Raw genomic sequence first — 17,937 nt, 5'->3', positions numbered from 1 at the left:
CTTCTCTACCTTCTTGTACATCTCTGACTGTTTCTCTTCTCAGCGGGTTTCTGATTGTGTTTTCTGGCATGATTTTGCATGGATGCAGATGCTGATATGTTTGTTTTTATTTGTATAGAATTATCATGTGTTGACAGATCTGTATCTGCTGATGATAGTGAACTCAGTGTTGAATCATTGATTGAGAACTTGAAGAATGTGATAATAAAGGAATTGTCTGTGTCATGTGTGACTGAGTCTTCAGTGTTCTTTCCTGTCTCTTCTGTCACTTCTTTCTCTGCTGCTCTTTCTCAATCTTCTACACTTGTCTCTGTGTCTGATTCTCCTGCTCCCGCTATCCCTGTTCCCGCGACCTCTACTTCTGCTACTTCTGGTTTTACTGTCTCTGCCTTTCTTACTAGCTCTCCCTGTTTCAAGGAGATGTTGTGTAGGCTCAGTGAATCATGTTTCTCAGTGTGTACACTTCTGTCTTTCTTATCAATCTCTAGAATGATTTATTGTATGAAGGCAGTGTATAATATGACTATCTGAAGTTCAGTTATGAATGCTGATTATTACATTTGTTTTAAATATTTATGATGAGATAATCATCTATTCATTTCAGAGAATCATTTCTCTCTTCAATAATGTTGAGATTGTAAGTCTTTTTCTTTTTTCATCTTTTTCTTTCTAATGCTGATTTTTCTGTTCTTAGAGAAAATTGTTATGAATTTTACTGTGTACAAAGTCATGATATTCACAGACATTAAGAAACTTTTTATGATTGTAAAGTTCAATATTACAGAGACATCTGCTCTGATGAATTTCTTCAGAATGATAGATCTGTATTGACCTATTCTCTGATGTCTGTTGTCTGACTTCATAATGCAGGCAAAAGATATCTGTGTTTTCAGAAACAGAAATGCAAATGTCATACTCTTTTACATCTGCAGGTGTGAGGCTTGTATGCCTTGTCTGAGATGTTGTCATGAGAATGAGCTGTTCACATGCTGTGTTCTGCTTTCTGCATTTCCCTGTATCCCTCTCTCTCTTTCTGAGAAGCCTTGTGTGTGTTGTAATTGTGTGTACAATTCTAAGGCCAGTGAGTGTTCATTCAGTAATTGTTATCTCTGTTTTTGTGATTTTATATGCTAATAATAGTTCTTAGTTACTCTGATGTCAGAGGTCATTTTAATTGAAGATGATAACACTGCTGAGACTATCTTCTCTCACTCTCAAGCTTCTCTCATCACTTCTTCTTTCTTCTCTGCAGAGAAGGTTGTGTGCATACTGAGTTGTAAGTGTTCAGCCTCAGATGACTCTTGTCATTCATTCAGTTCTGCATCTCTCTCTTCTGTTTCTTCTGTCTTTATCTTCTCTGTCCTGGCTTCTGATCTTGTGGGTCCCGTGCTCTCCTTCAATTTCTCTATGTATATATGTATGCATTTCTATATTAGCATTCCAGTCAATCTTGTGATAAATGACATTAATGTTGTATGCAGAGCAGTAGAGGAATTGAAGACATGCACAGTGTTATTGTGAGAGTGACTTATAACTCTTGAATCTCTTGCAGATCTTGAGTTTTGAGATTTTCTTTGTTTTTGATGTTTTTCAAGTAATATGGCATTGGAAATAGATTAAATATATGATGTATAAAAATGAATGAAGTGTGTATGATAACATTTATCTTTTACAGCTGACTCTTACAGTTGATAATCAATTCATTATCTCTTTTCTTACACTTTTTCTCTATCTGCTAATCACTACTCTTACATGATCTCTATATGATACAGTGTTCAGTGACTAGGTTCAGCAGCTTTCAACTTTTTATGATTCTGTCTTGTGTATTATACTGTCTCTCTTTGCCTGCTCAGATTACTACAGTGAACAGCTCATTGAAACTAATCTCATCTGATCTCTGAGTGTCTTCAGAGATTGAGATGACTTGGTCTCATGTGTCTGTGAATGTTTCAGATAGTTTGTCCTCTGTGATCTTCATGATTGAACTAGTGTAAACAGTTAAATTCAACTCTGAATTCCTTTTTCTTCTGTGATCTGATCCACATGCAAGTCTGCTGCTTTGAGACTGCTCTTTATCATATTATGCCTGCTGTCTGCAGTGTATTATTGTATGACTGACTACAGTCTCATCACTTATTGAAGTGTGATGTTTATCTGATTTCTTCATTTCTTTCTATTCTTTTCTTGTAATTGTGAAAAGATTGGAATAAGTGAGATCATCTGATTTGTAAGTGTCTATGATTTCTCTTACTTCATGAGGCTTTTCAATTATAAGTCTCTTCTTTTTCAATGCTGATGATAGTGCTGTAGATGATTATAATTCACTCAGATCTTACATCTTTACTTTCATAAGTTATGAATTATTGATTAAGTTGTATAAGACTCATCTCTCTGATTCTTTCAATGTGTATGTTCTCAGAGAATGTGATTTGAGTATCTTATATGATTCAAACCACCTAGATTGAAACTTCTCAGAACTCTCATTGTGTATGAGAACTCATGTTCTTATCTTGAGACTTAATTTCTTAACAAGTGAGTCTTGTATTCTTTTTGATTGAATTGCTCAGTTCAGGAGTAACTTGTTAGCTTTTGTGTGTGTGTGACTGATCTCTTTCAATCTTGATTCTATGTTCACAACTGTTGCATCTGCAACTGCTGTTTCTGCTGCATCTGCAACTGTTGTTTCTGCTGCATCTGCAACTGCTTTCTTCCTCACCTTTTCTGAAGCATTCTCCGGGATGTGTGGATGCAATTCATACAACAGGTAGAATGATGAATACTTGAAGACTGCATGCTGTCAAATTCATGTGATCAACAGCACCTGCCTGAGATATTCATTTCATAGTCTTGTAGGCTTGCTCACTAGATATTTTGTCAGCATGTTGCTCAAGATTTCATTCAAGTGTTTCATCTTTCCATTCATCTGTGAATGATATGGCATTGTTCTATAATGTCTTGTCTGTAACTGACCCATGAAATGTCTCACTGCTTCTCTCACAAGGTTTGCACTGTTATCAGTTAGAATCTCACACAGCATTTCATAGTTGACATAGATCTCATTATATAGAAACTTCACTATCACCTTCTCTGTTATCTCTGAAACTGCTTTCATGACTGACCAGTCAGTAGTGTAATCAATAGCAGTGATTATTCATCAATTTTCATTTGACATTCGCAGCAATATGTCTATGAGGTTCACCTCTCATTATTTGAATAATTGTATTGTACATTTCATCTGATATTGCACTTCCTTGCATTTCAACCCTTTCTTAGATCCTTTCGCGACCTGGCAATTCGGGCACTTGTGAGTGTATGCCTGAATGTCCTCAGCCATGCTTGATCAGTATGCTCTTAATTTGAGTACACTCATAAGTTCAGAGCTTTCTAAGTGGCTGAATTCCTTGTGTATATGAGCCACTAAGTTGTGTCTAAATGAAGATTCTAGATAGAGAGCTTCTGCATATTCTAGATTGTGATAAAGCACAATGTCATTTTTCAATTTCTTCAGCTTGAAGTTCAGAAGCATCTCTTCTACTATTTTTATAAGATACTTGTCATCTGACATCTTATCATTCTTCAAGTGAGAGATTATGATATTCACTCATTCTGATTTCTTGCATTCTCTCAGTGTGTTTAATGTGAACATTTCTTGTGTCTGATTCACAGAACTCTCACTCATGAAATCAGGTCTGCAACTGATTGTGTTCAGTATCACTGCATTTGATTTCTTTCAGTATTTGATATGAAGATTGTACACTTGAAACTCTGAGATTCAACATGCTAAATATTTGAAAGATTTTATTATTAATTATAGATAGATGAGGCTTTTGTGATTCATGATCACTGTTGTTGTATGTCTGTTATTGATATATCTATCTCATAATATCAGTGTGTGCTTGATTGCTAGCAATTCCTTTTCATGCACTGAGTAATTGAGCTCAGTGCCTGATAGTTTCCTACCATTGTATATCACTGAGTGCAGCTTGCTGTCCTTACTCATCTGTAGAAGAGCATCTTCAATAGCTCATTCAGATGTGTCTGTCTCAATGTAGAAAGGTTTATCACAATCTGGTTGAATAAGCACTGAGAATGTTGTTACATATTCTCTCAGTGTGAGAAAAGCCTCTTTGCATGTGATATTTCAGATGATTGAATGAAACTTCTTCTTTCACAGATTTGCATCTATTTCTCTTAAGAGATCTGAGAGTGATGCAGATATTTGTGTGAAATTCTTGATGAACCTGCGGTAGTATGAGACTAACTCAAGAAACTGTTGTACATGGTGTACATTTCTTGACTGCAGTCAATTTGCTATGACATTCAATTTCTTCAGAATGAAGTGTATACAGTCATCACTCACTACATGTCTCATGAACTTCAACTCTTTCATTTCAAACACACACTTGATTGATTTGATGTAGAGCTTATACTCTGTTAGAGTTGTAAGTACTTCATTGAGATGCTTCAGATGTTTGTTATATGAGTTTGAAAAGACTAGAATGTCATTGAGATATACAAGATATGAGGTTTCATTCTGTTTATGAAGAATTGTATTCATCATCATTTGAAAGATGATGAGTACATTTGTCAGACTGAATGACATTGCTAGGAATTCAAACTTTTCTCATTGTATATTAAATATGATTTGTGAGACTGACAGTTCATCTACATAAATCTGTCAGTATTCTGAGAGAAGATTGATCTTCAATAGATATCAGATGTTTCTGACTGTATTCAACTGTTATTGAATTCATGACAGTGAATATTCATTCTTGATTGTTAGCTTATTGAGTGCTTGATAATTAATACACATCTGTCACTCTTCACCTGTCTTTTTTATGAATAGAACTGAAAAGCCCCACACACTTGATGAGAGTTGTATGAGACCATGTTCTAGAAGGTCTGTGATCTGACACTTCTGTTCTTTGAGATGTGTTTGTGATAGAGGGTATGCATTCTGATTGACTGGTTTTGCATCCTCTGTGTCAATCTCATATATGAATTCTCATTCTGGTGACAATTCTGATGAAAGATCTGTTCAGAAGACCTTCTCATGCTTCTTCAGAAGCTTCTTCATACACTTATTCTTCTGCATATCTTTTATCTTGGTTTTCTCTGCTTTCAGGTCCTGTATAACATACAGAATGCTTTCAGATGAGATCTTGTGAATTATTCTCTTTACTTGTTGATGTATAAGCAGATTTAACCCTTCTATATCAGGGGTGTGAAATGTCCTTCTCATATCAGTTGATAGAATTGTATGAATCATTTTCTTTCTATCAGTCAACTGTATATAGCATGTACATCATTGAATCTGTGAATTGAATCTTTGAAATCAATTGAGTCTGAGAATAAGATTGTATTCTATGTTCTGCAGCTCTCATGCTTAAATATAGCAAGATCATTCTCTGAAGTGCAAGAGAACTCTTACTTTTACAGATGATATTAAATATCAGTTATCAGATAATCTTATGTGTCAGAGATTCTTCACTTGATGAACCTCTTTCAATCTTTGAATTATATGATTATTAATATATTGCATCAAAGCTTCTGTGTCTGCTAACACTTTTGCAGCCATCTCTTAATTCTTACTCAAGTGCCTCTTATACATTAATATTTCAGACCTTAAGGCATTGAGGTAAGTGTTCACTTCATCCTCACTCACATTTCAGTCAGAAGTCTGCTTCTTCTTTACATTTGCAGAATTCAGAGAGTCATCTAATGCAGGTATCTCTTTCACTTTGAAGACTTTTCATAGAATATCAGTGAGTGTCTCTGAGCTCACTGATTCTGCTAGTTTTTTGACTGTGCATGCTGAGTGTAATCTTTTGCATCATGATTTTAACATCTATAGTTAAAACAAGCTCAATGCTTATAATATCAAGATTTCCACTCAGAGAATTCCTTTTTTGAGGAATTCAGTGCTTTAGTGATGGCATTCAGATCTAAATTCATTATATCTGAGTGTGTAGCTTGTGTTGTAGAAGTCTGATTATCTGTTCTCTACTGAGATATACTTGATTACAGTATTTTCTGTCACAATTGACTTACTTGTTTCTGTATGATGAGAATGTTGTATGCTTTCTTCACTGTGTCTGACTGTGAGATTAAGCATTTTCATTCTACTCTCAACTCAGATGTAAGATCATGAATGAAGATCTATAAACAGAAAGATGTTGAAAGCTCTTTATTCAATATGAGATAGTGTAAGCTAAAGTGTGTGAAGTATGATGTAAGATTGCTCACTTGTCTACACTCAGTGAAGTGTTCATAACACTTGTCTCATATGTTCACTTTCTCAAAGTTGTGCAAGATTCACTTGAAAAACTCATTTCATATTTATGAGAATGAATATCACTCTGAGTCTGTGAGATTTATCTTTTCATCAGTCATTTATAATGACTTCACTTTTCTGTGTAGAAACACAGCAGATCTTAAGACTTGTTAAAATTCTGTTAACTGTCTGTCTGTGAGTTCATATTTGATCTGATAATATGATTGCATCTGACTTAGCCAGCTAATTACAGTATTATTTTTTCAGTTGTTATTGAAGCTTAGTGGCTTCAGCAGATCTTCTGACTTGATATATTTCATGCTCAGATTCTCATTCCGCACAGCAGTCTCTGATGATGTGTATACTTCTGAAGAGATTGTGAATAATCATAGTGAGATCTTCAGGTTCAGTGTAGTTACCTATCTGTGTAAATATTCAATCTTCTGCTGCAGACCTAAGATCTGGTTTTCTCTATTCTTATTGATAATGATAATTGTATCAGTGAAGCTCTTCATAGTGAATGCTTGATCTGCAGTGAATGTCAATTGTTGTTTGATCTCTGTCTCAGTCTGTCACTGCATATACAAGGCCTTGATCTTGTTTAGAATTCTTATATATGTATGAAGCTTCAATTTCAGTTCAGTGATCTCAACTGCTTTTCTTACTGCTTTAAGTAATTTCTCTGAGAGATTCTGCATATCTTCTGATTCAGATAGCAGAGAAGAGTATTATTTGTATTAACTAGAGAAGATATTCATTTCAGTGATTTCTTATTGATTATATAATGTCTATCATTATCACTGTATTATTATATTGCTATATCACTGTATTGTTATATTGCTATATTGTTATATTACTATATTACTCTGTTATTATTGTATAACTCTGATAATGATCACCTTCTCTTTTATTCTTCTTTTGAGTAGAGAGTGAACTTCTTTGAATCTGATTCACTGCTCTCATTCTCTTTCTCACATCTCATCTGTTCATGTCTCATACATGGTATTTGTCTGGGTGTGGAGTTTTCCCTCAACAAGTGAAGCAGTATCAATCAGATGCTCTTTCACTCACTGTTTTTCATACACTATCTTTTGAGATGTTCTAGGATCACACTGGCATGATAACTACAAATTACTTTGTAGATGGAATTATCACACTCTGGAGAAGCCTGTGCTTCTCACTGGTTTTTAGACATGCTATCAGATGTGATTCAAAGGTTGCTTAAGCCAGCATATGATTACAGATGTACGCCGGCTTCTTATATTGTAATCTTGTACACTAAATTAATTAGCATACACTATGGCCCCTTTACACTTGTACGCGTACGCTAGTAGTTCGGAAGCGGCCGCGTGATTATCCGACGGTCGTACGTTCTTCCGAACCACATTATAAAGATAAGTTATTTTCATTTCTTTCTTCTCTCTTTTCTCTTCTTCTTCAATTCATCACTAAGTTCAAGCTGGTATGAAAACTATTAAAACACTCATAGAAATCCTCAAATTGAAGAGTATAAACTAATCAAATTTTAAATGCAGATGAATTAAATTAATTCAATAATACTAATTATTCATTTCTCTCTTAATAAAATAATAGTCATGTCTTCCCTTCTTCTCTCTTAAACAAATCATGACTTATGAAAAGTAAGTATCATGCCAGGCCATAATGATCAACACAGTCTCAGTATACAGAGCTGTATATACATAGCATGTACTGAACTGAGAGGCTGTATGAATTGCAAACTGATAGCAGTATCTCAGAGAGAGCTGTGCAGTGTGAGAAAGCTGCAACTCTCAGTTATATATACAGAGAATGAATTGCTGCAGTAAGTGTATATACATTGTATAGAAGTAATGCTTTTTAATAACACTCAGTCTCTGATATTATGAAAATAGAGTCTCTCTGTGAGATTCATTTTTATCAGAAGTCAGGGAATTTTATATTTCTCAAGATCATCTTCATGTGCCTTGTTCATGAAATTGATGAGAGAAATCATTGATTTCAGCATTCTATTCTTGATATTATTCAAGTGACAGCAGAGTTCACCCTGATCACACTTTTTAAGTGTATGTTTTCTAATTATTCACATTTATACAGATATATACTGATTATTTATTAGATAATATTAAGACAATGACTCATCACAGCTGTGTTATTCTCACTATAAGAAATACACAGTTGATAATAAATATTGTAAAGACTCTGAGAAGTAAGTATTTTAAGAGTGCTGCAGCTCTGTGATCTTGATTTTTTTTATTTTTATTTTTTATTTTTTTCTTTTTCTTTTCTTTTTTTTTTTTTTTTAATGTGATTTTTTCTTGTGTTTGTTTTGTTTTTTGTTTTTTATTTTTTTTTGTATTTTATGTTTTTTTCATAATTAAAATTATATGAATTATGATCTGTGTTCAGAAAAGTAATGATTATTATTATTATTATTATTCTTTCATTATACTCATATGCAAGCGGAGCTTATGATGAGTCCTTGCGTGATGTTAAATACAGGCCAAGTGTTGATTATACAGGAGGAAATACAGGTGTTGAGACCACGCCAAGATAACAAGAACATAGAAAATACAAAGGAGTGACAATTAGATACATGCGATAATAACTTCCCAGCCCAGGAACATAGAGCGATTTTATTGGAGCGATTTGTACACCTCTGTATTTATTAGGAACCTGAGGTGCTTGGGTTCCGGATTTAATGTATCCCCTGCGGGTTTCGAACCCACACGCCTTGGTTTCCCACGCCAAGGCGCTACCGGGTGGCCGCATTAACCATTCAGCCACCGGGGCAGAAAAGTAATGATATTTGATAACACTCTCTATTGAATTTTCAACAAATGAGCACTATGTTATGATATTATGTAAGTGAGAAGTGATTTCATAGTCTCATTTGATGCCATTCTCAATAATGAAATCAGAATGAAAATGTGACTAAGAATTCAAACATATTCTTTATTCAGAACTAGATTTTTATTTGAAAAGTGAATCTGAAATCTTTAATATTTGAAATAACATGATTTGAAATCAATGTGATGAACACAAACTATGATCAGAAGTAATGCTTTTAGACAATGTGATAACTGTAAAGTTTGATTCTGATCTCAGACACAGTCACACAGTCAGTCTATGTCATCAGCTGTCAGTTCTATGAGATCTTGAAAAATCTTCATCTTAATCAGTTAACTCTGAATAATTAAGAGTTTCTTTCAAAGCATTTGTAGACTCTTATCTCTCATGAAGCCCTGGTCTTTAAGAATGCAATTCACATTTATACAAAGAAGTGCCATGTTCATGTCTATAATAATGATGCTATTTGAAGCTGTAAACAACCTATTATTAATATTCAGGTCATAAATGTTAATATAGACACTTCTCAGTTAGATTCTGATAAGACTGATAATCTTCATCAGAATCTTTCTCTCTTTATCAGCTGCTGAATTATACTTCTACAGAATATTTGAACAGACTGTAGTCTTATTAACAGTACTCTTGAAATTCTTTATAATATTGTATGAAGTTCAGATATGAAGAATCTCTGTCAAGATTCTTCATTTATACTGTTAATTAATTTTGATAAATATGACAGCTCTGCTTATTTGAAATGAGAGAGTTATAAACTTGTGTCTATCTTTCACAGCTGTCATAACTTTTCTTATGTTAATCAAGTCTGCAGCTGTACACAGTTTTCTATTACAGTTGTATATATTATTACTGTTTATAAATCTCAAGAATTATCACTTGATCAGACTGTTCTTGATATTTCTGAGACTGAATTCCAGACTGGTCTCACATATGTTGCAGTTTTATAAGTTAAAATATATCAAGATCTTCTGTTTAAACAACTCTTTGATTATTTCAGATTTTATCAGTCTGATGATGAAGTAAGCAGAAGCATGTAGATGTATGAGATTAATTATATAAAATATCAAAATTAATAGATAACTAAGTTATATCTCTTTTCTTTTTAGAGATCTCTGCTAATCTATATTCTATATAGCTTTATTCACTCTTTATTTCATCTTTTTCATGATTTACATTTGATCTGCTTATTCACTTATTCTTTATTACTACAAGTTCTTCACTCTCTATTCTATTATTCTCTCTATCTGTTCTACTCATAGATTTACTGAATTCAATCATTGAATTTAATAAATCTATTACAGCTGATTCTATTATAATCACTGAATCTGAGAATAAGCAGTTAGCAGTCTATAGAAGATATTGAAATAATTCAGATATTAATCTATACAGCTCAGATTTAATATAATAATATCTTTGATCTGAGAGATTGAGAATCTTCTGAGGCCTGTGTTATTAAAGTCTGTGTTACATTATTATATAATAAGAGATATTGAATTCTTGCAGTTATCAACACATATATAAGAGAAAGTGAATAAATCTCAGAGTATTTTCTTTCTCTTTAAAGAATTTATCTTATCTCTCATCTTTCATCTCTGTCAGCTGTTTTTTTTTTTTTTTCAGAAATTATATCATTTATCTCTATTAATTCATCAGAAGTTCAAAAAATCATTAATACTGTTATTATAACTGAAAACAATATCTTGAAATATATTCATTATAAGTAAGATTCTTAAAATGATGAAAATTATAATTCTAACAGTCAGTATAGTTTTTAATAATCTTATTCAGTTTACTAAGCTGTTAATTATTAATCTTATTCTCAGTTCTATGTCTATATCTGTATCTGTCTCTGCTTCATCTATCAGTTCTAGATTATTAAGTCAACTATTGACTTATTTAACTGAAAGAATATTTGAGAAGCTGTCAAAGAAGCTACAGACTCTTATTAAATTATTCTATACTTATGAGTCAGTCTTACAGAAGAGTTATCAGATCAATATAAAAACTAATATAAATTATAAAACTCTTCTTCTATAATTCTGTAATACTGTTTTTACAGTTCTCTGCAGTTACTATATTAGAGAAGAAGACTCTTTTATCATCTATATCAGCACTCTGAATCAGTGTTATAAAGCTTGTATCAGTTATTATTATAATAGTACTGAAAGTTACTACTCTTATCATAGAAGTGAGTCACTTTTTAATATGAAATATATCAATTTCAATACAATTAATTAATAGTTATATATAGTCAATATCAGTAAGAAGAATAATAAAGTGAAAGAAAAGAAATAGAAGAATGAAAAGAGAAAGAAAGTTAAGAAGAAGAGTTTATTCAAGAAGTATTCTATGACTGAGAATACAGAAACTAGAGTCTTAAAAAAACAGACAGCAAGTGTTAAGTCAGTTGATGATTATGATATTAAGATTTTAACTCTTCATATTGAAAATGAGACTCTGTGCAAGAAGAATACAGCTCTGAAGATCAAATTCAGAACTATTACAAGTCTTCTTCAAATTATTCAAACTGTTCTTGAGAATGATATATGAGTCAGTGAGACAGAGCAGAGTGTTTTTTATTTTTTTTCTTGCTTAGTTAGCTGATACTTTTGCACTGAAAAATGAATCTCTATATGTTTTTACAGTTCTATCTCTTCTATTATTATTAATAATAAGCTGTAAAATCAATCTTGCAGGGCCTTCTGTTTTGAGCTTAGCTCTGCAATGTCTTTGCACACAGAGGCTCGTGTGCATTAAGATATTTTAGTTAATCGATTAGTCGATTAGATTAGCAGAGAAGATGGAGCTTTTTTTTTCCCCCTTCATCTTCCCAAAATCAATTCTTTTTCATTCTTCCGACGCCGGGAATCTTCCTATCTGCCCCCCCGTGTTTCTCTCTCTCTCTCTCGGAAAAGAAAATATCCTTGGCTGACAAGGGCCAAGGAATGCGAAATGCTTGTTTCCCGCCCTATGTCGTGGTTCCTCGTGCATTTGGGGAAAAAAAAAAGAAAAAGAAAAGAAAACATAGCCATGTCTGTGCTTGCTGCGGGCTCCTATGTTTTTGTTCCGTGGTTTTCCCTTTTTTTTTTTTTATTTCCCTTCTCATTTTTATTTTATATTTTATTGTGCGGGTCGTCTTTCCAAGCAGAGTCAAAGGTGGAAAAAGAAAAGAAGGAATTCTCATATTCCGACCGGCTCTCTATGGACTTCCTTCCCAATCTCGTCGACGGACGGACGGACAGACTACTTTCTTTTGATTCTAGGATTCATATATATATATATATATATCATGGTCGGCATGCTTGTGCTCTGTGGACGCTGAAGCAAAAGTCTCAGCAAAAGAACAGCGGGGTATATTCAAATGACACCATGCAAGTTGCAACACGCAACACGCAACACGCATCACGCATCACACAGCTGCGGTTTCGTCTGCTCTTCTGTTCTGTATTCTTTATTGCTTGCTGTCACGCCCGCAATCCCCAACCCCCTCCCCAACCCCCCAAAACTCTTGTCTCCATTTCTGCAGAATCTCCAACAGGTACCCGATGGGAAGCAAGGAGCCAGCTCTACGCCCTTCCACACCCACGGTGGGTGCTCCAGCTCCCTTCTTTTGTTCATTTTCATTTGAAACGAAAAGTTTTCATGCTGTCCCGAGCTACTTTCCGCTACTTCTCCTCTCTTATATATGTTTATGATCCCATGTGGTTTGCATGTGTTCTACTACTTAATACTACTTACTCTCTGTGTGACCTCGGATGTATGTATGTCCGTTTACCTAACTATCTTATCTGTGTATAACTTTTTTGAGTATGCACGAGCACGGTTTATAAGAAATATAAGAATGCCTATGAAATCCAAGTTAATTGACGATGGTTAGGATAGGGTAGCGTGGCTAAAATTGCTAAGAGTCTTAAGAACATGATGAAGATATATATTCACGCGAATATTCACAAAAATGGTAGCAAATCCTCTACGAAAAATATAATTATGCAACTACCCAACGACAAAGACAAGAAAAGCGTCGTTGCCCATCGAAGGTCCAACCCACTCATCGATGCCTTAGTTCGTATTCGCTTCGTTCGTCTTGCGGTGTAGGCATCCGCGGAAGAAAGAAACCCAAGCTTATCTCCGAGATCAATTGAATTGACGAATCGTAGCAAAAATCACTCCTCACAAAAAATTTCACCCCATGATCGCATCGGATCATCATTCTGTGCCCTGCAGCAGGGAAATGGCCTGCTCACGAAGCTTGAATTTCTGAATCTTGCCGGTTGCCGTCTTGGGAAACTCGGTTGCGTCGTTCAGGAGGAAAACGTGTTTTGGTACTGTATGTGCACAAAGAATGAGGGGGGGGAGGTTTGGGTTAGTTGATATTCTTTCTGATTTTTCACAGGATACTAGCACGTCTTGTCCCTCCATTTGGGAGGGGTGGTGGGTTATCGGTGCTGGCTTGCTGCTTCGTTGCCAGAGGTTCTGCCTGGAACCAGGCTGAGGGAAACAGTTCCGTTGCAAGGGGAAAAAAAAAAAAAGCTGCTCTGGGGGGATAGTAATGGAATGCAGTAATGCAATTGAGAATGGCAGGAGAAATTGAGCGGTAAGTCACGTAAGTGGATGCAAGGAGGGGGAAAGCGATGGGAAAGTGCGGTGAGAGGAGTGCAATAATGGGCCTGGCTGACTGGAACCGACTGGCTGGAGTTGAAGATGTAGAAAGGCATCGCAGGGGCGCCAAAGCGTGGGGGAGGGAGAGAGGGGACCCGGCATTTCTGCTACAAATTCCACAACAATCTGGACACGCTGTAACTGCCAACCAACGCCTGAAGATATTATGATGTTGGGAATGGGAAGGATGTGGGATATGTGGTTTTCTTTTTGGACGAGAACGAACTGACATATCCGCTGCCATAGGAAGGGAAGAGGAGAAGGAATCGAGAGCCCCTGATACGGCCGGCTTTAAAATGCTCAAAACAAGTAAGGAGCGTAAAAAGAGGGAGTCAGGCGACATCAACCGACGCCAGGTTCTCGTGATTGAAGGTGGGAGGGATAGGGAACATGGCCACTAAGCGGGCCAGAAGGAAAGAGAAGTGCAGTCAATGCATATGGGATAATTCTGGGGCGAATAGTGGCGGGGAAGCCTGTTGGTCAACAGTCAAACACAAGCTGCAGCTGATGTTATCTTGTATTGAAAATTTCGGTCTGAAAAAGTGCCGCGAAACACGAAAACCTTTTGTTAAACATACGAAAGGCGTAGCGGAGCTGGGGGACTGCAACTGAAGATGCGAGGGAGGCTTTTGTAGTGTGGAAAGCCCCAGGGCTCATGATGATAACGATTGGGTCTGAAATGGAGCTATGACCCCCTCGCTGTGGGGGAGCACCATTCTTGAAGAAGACGGTGCCGAAAAACAAGCACCACAAGCAACGGATGATCTGAAAATTGACAATCTTGGCGCATTTGGGCAGCCGGTAAAAAGACAGCAAACTGCGGGAGCAGGCCATGATATCGCACCTCATGGGTCAATTCCAGTCATTGGCAACGAAGTGGCGTGGAACGTGGAACAGAGTCATATTGTTGAAAGAGTCGTGGCCGGATTCAAGACAGCCACGGTTCATAATGGAATTGAGCCTCTAAACGAGAGTAGCAGCAGTTTCGGGACGTTATACGGGGGAGGTAGGGAAAACAAATAGAAAGAGGGGGGGTTTTCTTTTTCTTTGAAAAAAAGAATAAAAAAACAGAAAACTGACCCAGATGATGGCTTAGCTTCTTTCGAACCCAGTCTTTGACTTCATCCACTGTAATCTTCGCCTCTGCTTCTTCTCGTTGAACCACAAACGCAGCCACCACCTCTCCGTAACGGTCATCTGGAACTCCAACTACGGAAACGCTTGATATGCTGGGATGGGCAAAGAGACAGTTTTCAATTTCTAAGGGATGGATATTTTCGCCACCACGAATGATCAAGTCTTTTATCCGGCCAGTGATTGAGATGTATCCGTCCGGTGACATTGAGGCTTCGTCACCAGTCTAGATTCAGGAAGGCATTAGTTGAACGTTAAATAGCTGTGATGAAGATATCCCCATGATAATGTTAGTATTATTACGCAAAAGTCTTACATGCATCCAGACTTTCCCTTCCTCATCTTTCACCATCACCTCCGCTGTACGCTCTGGAGCACCCCAGTATTCCTTCATGACGAGATAGCCGCTTACGACAAGCTCGCCTTTGGTATCGACTGGGAGCGTTATCGTTCTATCATGAGGGTCCACCACTTTCGCTTCGACATGGGGCATGAGGCGCCCAACACTGGAGATTCTCTTTTCAATGGGATCATCCGTTGTCGTCATGGCGGAAACGGGGCTGGTTTCCGTCATGCCGTAGCAGATAGTTAGTTCCGTTAGATTAAGTGTCTTGTGGAGCTTTTTCATTAACTCTGCTGGGATACTGCTGCCAGCTGCAATTCCTGTTCGTAGGTGTTGGAATCTTTCATATGGCACCTTTCCCTCGTCCAAGAGATCCAGCTCTTCAACGAACATCGTAGGAACCCCATAGAGAGCGGTACATTTCTCTTCTTGGACTGCTTTGAGAGTAGCAATGGCATTGAAGGATTCGGCAGGAAACACGATGGCTGAGCCGTGGGTCGCTGTCGCCATGTATCCTAAAATACTTCCAAAACAATGGAATAAGGGTGGTGGGCAGCAGATGATGTCATTCGGAGTGAGCAGCATACGATCACCGATTTGGACGCCATTATTTAGAATCGATCGGTGAGTTAGGCAGGCGGCCTTTGGCATTGAAGTGGTGCCTGATGTAAATTGAATGTTCACGACGTCATGTGGAGAAAGCCCTTGCTGTGCTATGGGAAGCATATCTTGCGCGAGATCTGAAGATAGAGCAGAAAATGGAGTTGTGCATTTAAAAGATGTGGTGTCTACGCGTCCATCGTCATTGTTGACAAGAATGACCTTCTTTAGAGAAGGGATGGCTTGAGACTCGAGTTTTGAGGCAAGGAGGTTAGGAACTATTTGTTGAAGAAGGGGCAAAGTAGAGCGCGGTTCTCGTCGTGGTAGGTTTACCTCTGTGCTCATAATCAAGTGAGAGGCTTCTAGATGGCTAAGGGCAGCGACTACCTGGTCTACGTTGAACGATGGATTCAACGGAACCTAAGAGCAATTTCGAATCGTGTTAACGCGCAAAAAGGAACTGTTTGTCTTGTCGGGGTAAGATTCCTCTTACCAGCACAGCTCCAAGCTTGAACAACGCATATATAACCTATCGTGTTAAACGCAGTAAGCATTTTGACCTGTAGTCCATATACTAGGAGCTTTGACATCCGTATCATACAATTCCATATTCAGTACTATTTCCCAACGAAACAGCTACTCGATCACCCTTCAAAAGCCCACCTGCGGCCAACCCGCGGGCCAGCGCATTGCTCTTGCGGTCCAGCTCTTCATATGTTAGCCGTTGCGCCTGATGCCTCGATATGACGCTAAATAGGACCAATCAGTATAGGATGATGCGTGCCAGGGGGTCGTAGAGGGATAACGAACGCGATCCTGTCCCCGTATTTGGATACAACGTTTGCGAAATGTTCTCCAACGGTTTGCTCAAACAATGGGGGCTAATCACGAATAGAAAGGCATGCCAGAAAAACAGCCAGTGATGATGTTAGTACTGATGCTGAAAAACAATATCAAAATTAACCATAGACAAAGAGGACCAGATAGAAAGCAATGAAGCCAAATGCTAGAGCAGCTAAGCAGGCTTACTAACCTCTGAAGGTCCCCTGGCATGGCTCGTCGTCAGGAGAGATCGCCTTTGCACTTGGAGACAAGAACCTCCAACTCTAAACCCGGCTATTCTCCCCCTTGCCTTGCAAGGAAGACGCCAAACCAAGGACCCGCGCATTGTTTTTACGGATGTGAACTGCCTGTATATGCTGAACCAGATACTTGTGAATGAAATGCTATCATATCATACACCGACGTGGGAGTTCAGGGTATGTGTACGCTCCGGCGGCAGCCAAAATATGCGGGGAAAGGCAACGCGCTCGGGAAGGGAGGTTGTGGTAGTATGTTGTTGTGCAGCTCCGTTAGGCGTACTCAAGAGACCCCAGTACGAACGATCTCTGTGACAAAAGGCAGTCGTAGCGAAGGAGTATTGTTCTTGGGATATATATGCACCTTTGCTGGCGGCGCGCGGCTCGGCTCTCACGCAAGTTTGTGTGGCATGGCTGTCGCCGACCTTCATTCATGCCTCCGGTGCTCCGGCGACCCCTTGTTCTTCTGTGGACAGTGGCTCTGGTCTTTCCCCGCAGTCCAGAGCACAGCTTGGGTTATGATTAGGGGGGCATTGGTGAACGAAATGGGGGGATTGTGGAGACGCGAAGAAGACACAACCAGCGAGATAATAATATCACCGCCTGCCGCCTCGATCTCTTTTCTAAGCTTCGGTAAGTTATCTCCTACAGTATCATTTCTAGTTACGTTTTAATAGCAACAACGGGAATAAAACGCAGCACAGACAAGCTCATTAAGCTCATTATTTAACCAACACCCCGTTTATTGGTTAAAGCAGAAACACCGTATCCCGAGCCCCTTCGCCGCCATACAGTATTGCCGGCATCCAAAGAGTGTTTGCCGAGAAACCTCAAAACCTCCATTCTTCCATCCATCCATCTACATAAGTTAGTTATTTATCTATCCATCCACTTGTCTAACTTATCTAGACAAACTTTGCTCCACACACAGGACCACAACAACCAGCAAGGAAAGGGCCTTGCCTCCCTGGGAGCCCACAGCTAAC

General features: G+C 37.7%; 1 protein-coding gene and 1 pseudogene across 2 annotated transcripts; both read right to left on the bottom strand.

Annotated features, from left to right (window-relative positions):
- Window positions 1–8,975: 8,975 nt before the first annotated feature.
- BDCG_16862 lies at window positions 8,976–9,064 on the bottom strand (annotated as a pseudogene). The gene has a single exon. The product of its transcript is annotated as a tRNA-OTHER (tRNA).
- Window positions 9,065–14,723: 5,659 nt separating this feature from the next.
- BDCG_04131 (AMP-binding enzyme) lies at window positions 14,724–17,040 on the bottom strand (the record flags this gene model as incomplete). Its single annotated transcript, XM_045419797.1, has 6 exons — window positions 14,724–15,155; window positions 15,246–16,292; window positions 16,366–16,401; window positions 16,474–16,621; window positions 16,683–16,753; window positions 16,906–17,040. The coding sequence occupies 6 exons, from the start codon at window positions 17,038–17,040 to the stop codon at window positions 14,724–14,726; spliced, it is 1,869 nt and encodes a 622-aa protein (XP_045276026.1).
- Between the last annotated feature and the right edge of the window lie 897 nt (window positions 17,041–17,937).

Source organism: Blastomyces dermatitidis (assembly GCF_000003525.1).
Source record: "Blastomyces dermatitidis ER-3 genomic scaffold supercont1.4, whole genome shotgun sequence".
In the NCBI taxonomy this organism is placed as follows: Eukaryota; Fungi; Ascomycota; class Eurotiomycetes; order Onygenales; family Ajellomycetaceae; genus Blastomyces; species Blastomyces dermatitidis.
Note: the sequence above shows the minus strand (reverse complement) of the source record. Positions and strands in the feature narration are given on the sequence as shown.